This window comes from Accipiter gentilis, chromosome 2, assembly GCF_929443795.1.
Source record: "Accipiter gentilis chromosome 2, bAccGen1.1, whole genome shotgun sequence".
Lineage (NCBI taxonomy): Eukaryota > Metazoa > Chordata > Aves > Accipitriformes > Accipitridae > Astur > Astur gentilis.
Genome location: NC_064881.1, coordinates 35784242 through 35795840, shown reverse-complemented (window position 1 = coordinate 35795840; position 11599 = coordinate 35784242). Strand labels below are relative to the sequence as shown.

The window sequence follows — 11599 nt, the reverse complement described above, 5'->3', positions numbered from 1 at the left end:
GGGAGGGGCGGCCCGGCCCGGCCCGGCCCGGCCCGGCCCGCCCCGCGTCCGCGCAGCCCCCCCCCCGCGGCACATGACCCGCTATGGAGGCGCGCCGGCGCTGCCCAGAAGTTTGGAGCCGGGGGAGCGGGCAGAGGCTGCCTGCGGGGGGTGGGCGGCACAGCCGGGCGGCGGGCAGGTACGGCGGGGCGGCGGGGGGGCGGCCGGGCTGGCGGAGGGGGAGGCAGCGGCGCCGAGGCGCCCGGTCCGCGGCGGTTGCCCCGGCGGCGGCGGCGGCGGCGGCGGAGGGCGACTTCGGCAGCGGCTGCGGGCGAAGCGCGGCCGCGGGGCGGGCGGGGAAGGGCGCCCGGGGCGGAGGACGGAGCTGCGGGGCCGGGGCGGGCGGGGGGCGAGGCCGGGCGGCGGCGCGGCCCCTCTGCCGTCGGGCTGCCGGCGGGGCGCGGCGGGGCGGCCCCTGGCTGCCCGGAGACCCCGCCGAAGGCGGTGCTCCGTTGTCCCGGCTGGTTTCCCCGGCCCGGCGGCCGGAGAGGAGCGCTGAAGCGGAGGGGCCGTCGCGGGCGGATGGTGCCGGGCGCTTCCCGACGGCTGCCGGCGCAGACGGGACGAGGTGAAGCCGCTGTCTCAGGCACCGTCGTTCCTTCTCTGTCCTCGCAGGTGTAGGCGGCGTTGGGCCGTTCAACACCCTGCCCGACCTCCGTCTCCGATGGAGGCATCGCTCGGAGGAGAGAGGCACGGCGAGGTGTCCCCGGGACGGTAGCCAAAGCGAAGCGATGCGTTTCTAGGCTGGCCCGGCCAAGCCCCCACGCCCCCCCACCCCAGCCCACCCCGGCGGGGCAGGCTTCTCCGCAGCTTTGTTGTGTTTTCGATCCGGGAGAGCGTGGGCTGCTGCTGGCAGCTACAGGATGAAGTCGCCTCCCTGCTGCATGTCTCTTTCTTCCCAAGCATCCCTGGAGGAACCAGGGAGTAGCACATCCCTGGGCTCCCTGGACTCCAGTGTTTTCTCCAGCGAGGAAGAGCAGGGGCCCCTGCTTCAGAAGGTCATTCCCTCCTTGGACTGCTTTACTATCAACGTAGGAGGCAGCCGCTTTGTGATGTCCCAGCAAACTTTGTCTTGCTACCCTGACACCCGTCTTGGCAAACTGGCTGTTGTGGTCTCTGCTGCCCGGGATGTGGCCTCTGGCCTCCTCGAGCTTTGCGACGATGCCAACCTCGTGGAGAATGAATATTTCTTTGACCGGAGCTCGCAGGCATTTCGCTACATCCTGAATTACTACCAGACAGGGAGGCTGCATGTGATGGAGCAGCTTTGTGCGCTCTCCTTCCTGCAGGAGATCCAGTACTGGGGTTTGGATGAGCTCAGCATCGATTCCTGCTGCAGAGACCGGTGAGTTGCGGGAAGGTGCGGCACGTGGAGTTGTGGGCTGGGTGGGCTCAGCGTTGACTTGCGTGCAGGGATGCTCGGGTGAGAGATCCAGCAGTGGGGGGTAGGTGAGGCAGCAGAGCATTGGGAAATGTGTGCTCAAAGCCAGATGAGTTCAGCCCTGAATCCTGCTCTAGAGGTGGATGGGTGTAAAAACTGGGAGGAGATGTGTTGGGTGAGGTCACTGTTGACCTTTGCTGAGGGGCAGGTTGGCGGTGGGGTCAAGGCAGGGAGACCCTAACAAGAGCAGGGTCTGAGTTGTCCTGCACTGCCTCCAGACTGGCCCTGGACAATGTCAGAGATTCAGAAGATTGTGAAAGGAGAGATGTCCCTTCAGTCATCCAGTCTGGGGTTATCCTAGTTAGAGGGATTGGATGTGGAGTCGGGCATGGTGCCAGGAGGGTTTGGAGCCTCCCCACGCCGCAGTTTGCGTTCTGGACGATTTCCGAATCCAAGCTGGAGAGGCAGAAGGGGGGGTGGTCACCTGCCAGGCTGAGTGTGGGTGGCATGGCTCCAGGAGGAGCCGTGATGGGAAGTGTCGCACGTGGATGTAGCAGCTTACAGGGAGGGGACAGCAAGAGCAGGAACATGGCTCACTGGAGACAAATTGTGACAGGCAGCTTAGGAGCGAGGTGGGTTTCAACTGAACCACCCCCAGGATGTTTCTGTTAATTCTATTTGCGGTTAATCCCCCCCCCCCCCCCCCCCCCATTCAGTGTTACTGGTTCGTTAGTATTGAAGAAATGAATTTTCTAAAGAGCATAATTGATATTTATCTAAAGGGGTTATGTCAAAATTATTAGAAAGAAACAAACAAGCAACCCCACCTCAAAAGGATACTGAAGTAGTTATCCTACCCTAGCATGGTCCAGTTCCGCAGCTGAGAGAGTTGGATCCTAGTTTTCATCCCTTTCTTCCTTCCCTGGTAGATGTAACTGAAAGCTCCAACTTCTTTGATGGTACAAGGAGCTACAGACCTCTTTGGCAGTAACTGTGTATCAAATGGAGGCAAAATTGCATAGCACCTTTGTCTAAGGCTTGAGATTTGCAGCAGTCAAGAAATACAGATATGAAAGAAAAGGATTTTTTTTACTGTATTTTGGGAATGTTTCTGTTTCATGAAACTGTTCTGTAAATACACTCTTGATCTAAGAAAACACTCAGCTATGCATTTACAGTCTGTAAGTTTTACTCAGCATAGATGCTTGTGCACTTTGTTGTGAGGACCCATATCTTTAAAGAAAGAAAGATAACTTGTCATCCTAGTGTGTATTGATCGGAACTACATCCATGAACTGCATGGCTGTTATTATGCCTTCCCATTTAGTATTGCAGATACACACCAATGTAGTAAAAATGCAATATAACTAATAAAATTGAGGACAATTTAGAAACAGAGAGTCTGGTTGTTCCAGGACTGCTGACAAGAATGCATGTTAGTCATGTACCAGATCCTACTGTAGTCAACATGATCTATATAAATAACATGTTATCAGGATTAAGTTACTCTGCACATACAAACTGTCACTGATGTGAAATGGGGGAATAGAAATATCAGGTCAGTGGAAACAAGCCACACAGTCTCAATAAAATCTTTATATGCTGGACATCAGGGGTTTCTGAGCTCATGTAAGGTATGCTTTAACGTGTATTCTTATGCCTCGCATGGTAGAGGACAAGAAAAACATATGCATGTTAGCATTAAACATTTCTTTTGGGCGGGTCCTGGGCAGGTACTTCAGGAGGAAGGAGCTGAGTGAAGCCTTAGACATCAAGAAAGATGCAGAAGAACTGGATGCCCAAGATGAAGAGGAGGATTTTTCTGGTAGCCTCTGTCCCAGTGTCAGACAGAAACTTTGGGAAGTTTTGGAAAAGCCTGGCTCCTCTGCAGCAGCCAGGACTTTCGGCACTCTGTCCATGGCTTTTGTTGTTGTGTCCATTGCCAACATGGCTTTGATTTCGGTAGAGCTAAGCTGGCTGGCACCGCCGCTACTGGATGCCCTAGAGTACCTGTGCATTGCATGGTTCACGGTGGAGTTTGTTCTGAGGTTCCTGTGTGCACGGGATCGGTGTCGCTTCCTAAGGAGTGTGGCAAACATCATAGATCTCCTTGCTATTTTACCTTTCTACATCACCCTGCTGGTGGAGAGTCTGTGTGGTGGGGAGAGCTCCCAAGAACTGGAGAACGTGGGGCGCATTGTCCAAGTGCTGCGACTGCTCAGAGCCCTGCGGATGTTGAAGCTGGGAAGACATTCAACAGGTACTTTCAGCTGTGGCAGTGGTACTTTTTGGTTTTGCTGCCTGCAACGGTTGTCCCCGGGCACAGTGCTCCATTTTGTGTGCATTTCTGCCTAACCTTTTTTACACAGTCTCTTAGCAGTAATGGCTTGTGAAAATCTTCCTTTCGGACATTGATAATTGAGTGGCAAGGGCCTTCTCCAATAAATCTTAGCTTTCCATAAAGCCAGTGTATATTCTTTTCATAGAACACTTACAAAAACAGGCCCCAAAGTTGCATGCTGTAAGTCACGCACCAGTCGTTCACAATGTCATAAATTTACAAATATGTATTTGAGTTAATTTTATTAGGAGCAAAGCAAGGGAAGAAGCAGAGATCATTGACCCACACTTTTTGTATTATCAAAGGCCCACTAATGACAATTACCTGTCACAATTTGTTTCGTTAAAAAGTATGTGCAAAGAAATATATCATGATTTTGTCTACACCATAGATCCTGAAAACGACTGCAGTAGAGAATGCTTCAAGAAAACTGTTTAAACTGAATTCTGTCAGACAGTGGGTTGAGGGGCTCTCTGGCCCTGTTGAACACACTGGTATCTACGAGGTATGTGGTGCACAGCTGAGGGCTGCTTACTGAGCTGGACCTACGTGCAGCACAGAGCTGCAGCGTCAGGTTCAGTCAACGTTCACCCGTTGGTGTGGGGCCTTTCGTGTCCCAGTGCTCCTGACGGGTCAGCAGACGGATGAACAGCGAGCAGGAAAAGGTGGAAGGTGAAATGCATTTCTGAGAACATTTTTGTTCACTCTTTGAATGGTGAAAGGAAGGCATAAAAGGTAACATTTTCCAGTGGGAATTTATCAGAGGAAGCTGGAAATGATTGGAAGGTGTTGCATTTCCCATTGCGTTTCCCCCATTTTTATTGCTACTACCTGACGTGTGCATGCCTGGCTATATGAAAGAATAAAAGCTGTACTCGCACCACACCCTCTCCATGCCATGATGTTGTCCAGTGCTTGGCATTTTCAAAATGATTTAATTATGTTCCCACTTAAATCAGTGTTGAATATGGCGCTGAATTTGGCGGGAGAAATGTTCAGCCAACGCTTGGAGATTTGAAAAATTAGATCCTAATAGTAAATCATGATCTCTGTCCTGCAATTTTGTTCTGTTCTGCAGACGGTGATGACTGTTCTTACACGGCACTCAATGTACCCTTCCAGGCTTTTCTGCCATGAAGGAGGAATGGGTTGACACCTCTCCATTTTTTGGAGAGCCATCTCCACCCTCTTTTTGAACTGGCCCCAATTCAGCAGTCATTACAGTGTGCTCACTGCAGCAGAATGTGACTCTCTTTTTGTTCTCACTGAAGTGCAGTGAACCTGCCTACCAATGGAAAGGAGTAGCTTTAATTCTACTGAGCATAATCATAGTGGTTTGGGAAGTATCTTAATCTTACTTACCTACCCTAGATTATGCCTATACTGATGCATAAGTGTCCCTTAGAAACCATTTGAAGAGAAGCTTGTAATTATTCAGTCTGTCAATGAGGGTTTTTTCCTTCATTATAATTTTTGATGGGTTTGGTGAGGTTTTTCTGCAAGAAAGGCTGCTACCCACTTTTGATGGTAGCTCTAATGTGCATGCATTCCTCTCTAATTGTATTTTGAAAATATGAAAAAGATTTTGTAGAATCATAGAATGGTCTGGGTTGGAAGGGACCTTAAAGACCATCTAGTTCCAACCCCCCTGTCATGGGCAGGGACACCTTCCAGTAGACCAGGTTGCCCAGAGCCCCATCCAGCCTGGCCTTGGACACTTCCAGGGAGGGGGCATCCACAGCCTCTCTGGGCAACCTGTGCCAGTGCCTCACCACCCTGCATTACGGCACTTTTGTGCTGAATAACAAAATAGTGCTCGAAAAGTATGTTGTTTCTAGTTATAAAGTTTCCAGGTTATCACATTTTACTGTTACAGAACGAATGCATGAAACTCAGTTCTATGGCTCTTTCTCTTAACTTGAAACCAGACGTTTCAGGTGTTTGTGTTATAACTGTTAACTTCAGGTATATTAACTTTCAGGGATGGTCTAAACTTGTGTGTCAATTTTATCACAATATTGAGTGCCATTAATATTGAGTTTAGTAATTCCATGTTAGGTAGAAGTGAATTAATTATATAAAAATTTGGTCTCCTAATCTCGAAGTGAGCTATCGTCTTCCTACTGGAACCATTTCAACATACAAGTAGTGACGTGTGTATCTATTTAAACCAGCCAGAGCAGCATTACTGTCGCTGTGCTTGCTTTTTTGGTAGTTCAGTTGCTGCCCACTTAGGCCCAGAACACTAAATCAAATCTGTGTAATTTAAATATAGAATGTCACTGTTTCGATCTTCTGTCAGAGGAGATGCTGCTACTAAGATGAAACGTAGCCAGAGACCATCCTCCTTGCACATATCTAGGCAGTCCTGATAAATCTTAGTGTTCAGGGGTGGCTCTCGCAACTCTTCTTCTCTCTTGCCTTGGATCTGGCAGCTTAAAGCTACCTCCCGGTGAAGCTTCTTTCTGAGTCTCAGACCAGACAAAGCTTCGTACACTGCTTACCTGTTTTGTGTGGCAAAAGAGGTGCGAGATCAGAAGAGATGAGAAAATTCGTGACTGCAGGCAACAACTCCTCTTTCAACAAGTAGGGGTGTTCACCATCACAGGGAGGACATCTCTGTAATACTGGGCAGACCCATAGCAAAGCTGGGGTCACAACAGCAGCCTGGCTCTGCTGTCGGGGCGGAAATGAGTTAGGAAAAAAAACACCAATTCTTTTCTTCACTTTAAAGAAATGGCAATTTAATCCTTTTTTGTGGGGAAGGAACAGAAAAATAAATGAAAGAATCATTTCTGCGCCTTTGAAAGCTGAACCCAGCTAATGGGGGGGATGTGATGCCTAGAAACACCTGGGCTAGACTGGCATGAGTGTGTAATTATTTATGCAAAGTGCTATCCTTCATCAAGGAACAACTGAGAAATCAGTACTACCTCTATCCAGAAAATCTATAGCTAGAGGGTGAGACCACTCTTCGGAGAGGTCAAAATTACAGATTTGAGTGGCTTCAAGAATAGGCAAGAACTGAACTAGCGGTTCTCACATTCTCTGATGCTCCTCAGCTGTCAGCTTCCTCCTGGGGCCGTGTTTGGTGTGAAGCCTTGCCGGTCCTCCTTTGGGAAGCACTGACAGATTGACTCCTTGAGGAGAAATGGGATGTAAGCATCTTACTTGTGATGGCAACGGGCATATGTTTGAGAGAAGGCAGTAGCGTATGTCAGGATGAGATGCCTCTGGAGACATGAAAAACTGAAACTTCAGCACTTTTAGCGCCAGAAATTTAGGATGATTTAAACGCTGTGTGTAAACTGAACATCAGCTTGTATTGCCAAGTCTCTTTGGTCAATAGAGAGGTGGAACTTGACCTGCATGGCAGAAACACCTCCCCTTCCTCCCGCTGGCCGCGGGGCTGAGGCTGCTCGCCCCCCCCACACCAGCTCTGTTAACAGCAACTTAGCACCTTCCAGCACCTTCCTAACCAAGCTGTTACAGCTGCTGGCGCGGGGTTCTCGTAGAAGTCATAAGACTTGCTGAGGTGTCTGTGCTGGAACAGCCCTAATTTGGCTGTGTGCTAGGGCTCAGAGATGTTTTAAAAAGTTACAAAATAATACAGAATACATTATTGTTTTGAATATACCAACTGATTCCCACTTAGAATGAGCTGTAGAGTCCAGTAACTTGTCTGATTCATAGATTTGTCTAAAAATGTCTCCTGACTTCATGTGAAGACATGTATCTTTGTTTTAGATGAGGATAATAGGAATTAAGAATAGTTTAAAAAAATCAGACTCCTGAACAGTCAGAATAGTTAACCATAGGAAAAATATTTTACTGAAGGTGTCATCAATGTGATACAAAGAGTTAGCAGTCACTGTCCTGTTCCTCCTTATTTTGGCCTGATTTATGCAAGACTTGCACTGGTTTTTAGCTCTAGTATTCTCAAGATGCATCATACAGGGCAAACCCTGGCTTTTACAGTACTCATTTATGCTTTTAAAAAAAGTGCTACAGAGGTAATTTTAAATTGGAGTACCTTCTTCCTAGGTCACCTGAAAGGACTTACTCTTCTACCTTGTTCAGTAGGAAGTTTTACAGGGCAATGGGTGATAGTAACTTCCTTGGAAGATGAGAGTTTGATCTGGATAATTGCAATTGTCTGACACAGCTTTTGCGCTGCTGATGTTAGTGCATTTTCAGAATGTGGAGGCAGTCATAATAACAGAGAAAAGTTTACACTGATATATCTTATTCCCCTCATGTTGCAGATTTAAACTATATCATTATAAGAAACAGTCTAACCAACAGATCATAGTTACAGTAATATAAAACCTGGATGTCGGCAAGTCCTTAACTGGAGCTGGTAGAAGAAAGCATTGAAAAAAGGAAACTTTCCCTACAAACTCTAGTGTGTATTTTCATTGTTTGCTGTACATAAACAAAAACTTTAAAACCCATTAGACCTGAAGGGGAAAAGAAAGAGCCAAAAGCAAGAAGAAATTTTATCATCTTGCAGTTTGAGATTGAGGAAAGAAAAGCAAATCGAATTGCTTATTACACTAATGAGCATATGAAGTCTGCAAGCAGAGGCAGAGCTCCAATAAGCTATTTTGCAAACACTAGTTTAGTTTGAAGTGTACCCCATGAAGGGTAATTCATAAGCATTGTCTTTTTCTCATTTATTGAAAAAAACGTAGCACATTTTTAAAGAACAGTATTAGAAACCAATCCAAAGTCTCCCATGTGTCTCAGCTGAGTTGGTACCCTGTTATCTTCCTTCTTTGTTTATGTATGCAACATTTATCCATTGCACTATTATTGGATTTACTTTCCTGCTTGCTTCGTCAGGCATTCTAGCCTTGAAGCAGCAGCTCTAAAAGGAATGTGGAGCTTTATGGAGAGTGGTCGGCTGCACATGAACTCCCTGTGCAGCTCACAGGCAATAGGACTGATGCAGTGCATCAGTGAAATAACAAAATACCATGTTTGCATTCAGAGCCTTTGCTATCTCCAGTTTTGGCACAAGTGCAGCTGCTGTTGGAATACTGTATTTGTTTTGATGTCTACAGATAAAGATATTGATAGGTTTAGGGGGAAAGAGGGGTTGAAGAGAGGCTGTGAGAACTATAAAAGGATTGAAAACAGTCCTTAGCAAAGAAAAAGTTACTGAGTGACTGAACTGAGCTGTAAGCACCTACCTGGGAACATGAATTTGGTAACTGAGGGTTGCTTGGTCCAAGAGAAAAATATGACAATGGCTGGAAAACAGGAGCTTGGCGCATTCGGGCTCAAAGTAGGGAGCGGGTGTTTTTAGTGTGGTTTTAAATAGTTATTTAGATAACTTATTAAAAACTGTGCTAGATCTTCTGTTATAGCCAATTACTAAATCAATGGTTAGTTTTTCTAGACAATCTACATACATACATAGTTCAAATGATAAGTAATGAGAATTTCTATGCTCTGTATTAAGGAAACGGAGGTGATACCAGTGGTTCAGTCTAACCTATAATCTATTTCTTTAAGTCACGTTTTCCCAGTAGTGTTGAGAGCAGCACCCCTTTTTCTTAAGACATGTTCACCAGCAGGCAGAGAAAAACACAAGGCAGTCAACTTTTTAAATAAGAGATATTTCGCGAAGTTATGATGACAGCTACGTGAATCAACCTACTGACAGCATTTCTTGTCTTTCAGGCTTGCGATCTCTTGGGATGACTATCGCACAGTGTTACGAGGAGGTTGGCCTTCTGCTGCTTTTCCTCTCTGTAGGAATCTCTATATTTTCCACTGTGGAGTACTTTGCTGAGCAAGGCGTGCCAGGCACGACTTTCACAAGCGTACCTGGCGCTTGGTGGTGGGCAACAACTTCCATGACAACTGTTGGTTACGGTGACATTAGACCAGACACTACCATTGGTAAGGTAGTGGCCTTTATGTGTATACTATCAGGAATATTGGTTTTGGCTTTGCCAATAGCTATAATAAATGACCGGTTTTCTGCCTGTTACTTTACACTGAAGATAAAAGAAGCTGCTCTTCGGCAGCGTGAAGCTTTAAAGAAACTCACGAAGAACTCATCCAGCGATTCAAATATCAATGTTAATTTGCGAGACATATATGCACGCAGTGTCATGGACATGTTACGGTTAAAAAGCAGAGAGAGAGCCAGTACAAGGAGCAGTGGAGCAGATGAGTTTTGGTTTTGACTTTTAAGTTATTTAGCCTTGTATAGCAAATAGACAACTTCAAAAATGTAGTATTAAGCATCTCTTTTTTTATTATTTGCGACATAGTGTATTTGCTTTTCCAGCTGGAGTTTTACTTGCTTGGACAGACTGAGATAACGATTGTATATAAAAAGCAGAATACATAATATGGAGTCTCTCAAGGAGCTCTGAAACATGCTTCCAGAACTGGATCATGGTGGGTGAGATGGGAAATAATGGGTCCATCAAAGTCAAACAGTGATGCAAACACTTGTCTATGAATCTTATGTCCTTGCTAATGTAGAATAATAAAGTCTTAGTGAAAATTACCATGGTGTCTTGAATTTTAAAGATCTATAACATTTGCATTTGCACTGGAAGAACAAAAGTCAAAGACATTAAGAAAAACTGAAATGGGAAGTCTAAGGAAGTGAAATGTTGAATAAATTTAGGATGGCATTTCTATAATGAGCTTCATCTTGACCCCCTTTCTTATCCCCATCTTCTACTTCATTTACATGAAAAAGAGGTTATTACACCCTGGGGGGGGCCAGAATTTCCTCATTTGAAGAGAAGCAAAGGGCTACCAGATACATGGTGGGTATCCAGAGATAGGTGAAAGTATTAAGCAGATGCAAGTTCTGCAGCAAAGTATAAAATAGTAATGAAATAGGTGCCATGATGTAGAGCATCCTCTGCAGTTGCTCTGGAAGTTGCAGGAGCTAATACAGCCTTTGCAGCATAGAAGTCATTTACAAACTTAGTTTGAACTGTGCCTTCTCTATGTGTTTTTCTTCCCATTACTTGTGTAGCTAAGCAGTTTTTGTGCTCAAGTAAAGTCACTGGTGGATATCAGAAGAAACAGAAATGGTAAAGGATAACAAGCTACTCATTTCTCTGTCTCCCATTAAAATCAGTAGGTATTCCAAGTGGGCCAGACTTTAAAAAAATAATAATCTTCATGTACCCGTTATTAGAAAAATCCTTCACCAAAATCTTTTGTTCCGAAGGAAAAATGAGCACTTGTTGGACTGGATGCTTAGTCCAATGCAGTAATCAAAGTACAAAATTAAATAATCAAAGGCATTGTTTGGCAAATTTCTCACCACTTACCTCTCCAGTGGCAGAATATTCTTAGCAAACAAAGCTTTTCTTTAATATAATTTCAATGTCCTGGACTATGACATTGCCACAGTATGCATGTAACTCAACTAGTAGGTTAAATGAAAAAATCACAAACCTCTCTCTTTTCACATTTCTTTTGGGCAATGTAAGTACAACCATTATTTACATTTGGCACTAATTCAACATACCCACTGAAAAGAAACATTTATTAACTGTGGATTATTTAATTTTATAAGGTATTTATGTATATAGTAGGCTTAAACTGCCTTTGAGTATGTATGAATGGGTGAAATAACCTGCTTTTAATAAACATTGAATAATACTTGTTTTGAAACAAGTGTGTTTTCCTGCCATTCTGTATAAATGGTGATGTAAACATAATACAGTAAGCAAAATTTTCAAAAGCTCCAACTTTGATGCAAACTGAGTAGCATTTCAGCAAGAAACTTCTTCTGATGTGTCAGCTGGCATCAGTCAGCATTTGGATTTGGGACCAATGCAGCACATGCAGCT

The 11599-nt window shown here is 45.5% G+C and overlaps 1 protein-coding gene across 1 annotated transcript; it reads left to right on the top strand.

The window, feature by feature from the left end:
• The first annotated feature begins 656 nt into the window (after positions 1-656).
• Positions 657-10260, top strand: KCNV1 (potassium voltage-gated channel modifier subfamily V member 1). Its single transcript, XM_049824809.1, has 3 exons — positions 657-1384; positions 3154-3680; positions 9450-10260. The coding sequence occupies exons 1-3, from the start codon at positions 903-905 to the stop codon at positions 9959-9961; spliced, it is 1521 nt and encodes a 506-aa protein (XP_049680766.1). The 5' UTR covers positions 657-902; the 3' UTR covers positions 9962-10260.
• Positions 10261-11599: the final 1339 nt, after the last annotated feature.

Bases quoted from the DNA above. Each gene is read 5' to 3' on its own strand.
- KCNV1 (XM_049824809.1), top strand. From the start codon at position 903: ATGAAGTCGCCTCCCTGCTGCATGTCTCTTTCTTCCCAAGCATCCCTG. The intron at 1,385-3,153 runs GTGAGTTGCGGG...GGTCCTGGGCAG, and splicing joins GATTCCTGCTGCAGAGACCG to GTACTTCAGGAGGAAGGAGC. The intron at 3,681-9,449 runs GTACTTTCAGCT...CTTGTCTTTCAG, and splicing joins GCTGGGAAGACATTCAACAG to GCTTGCGATCTCTTGGGATG.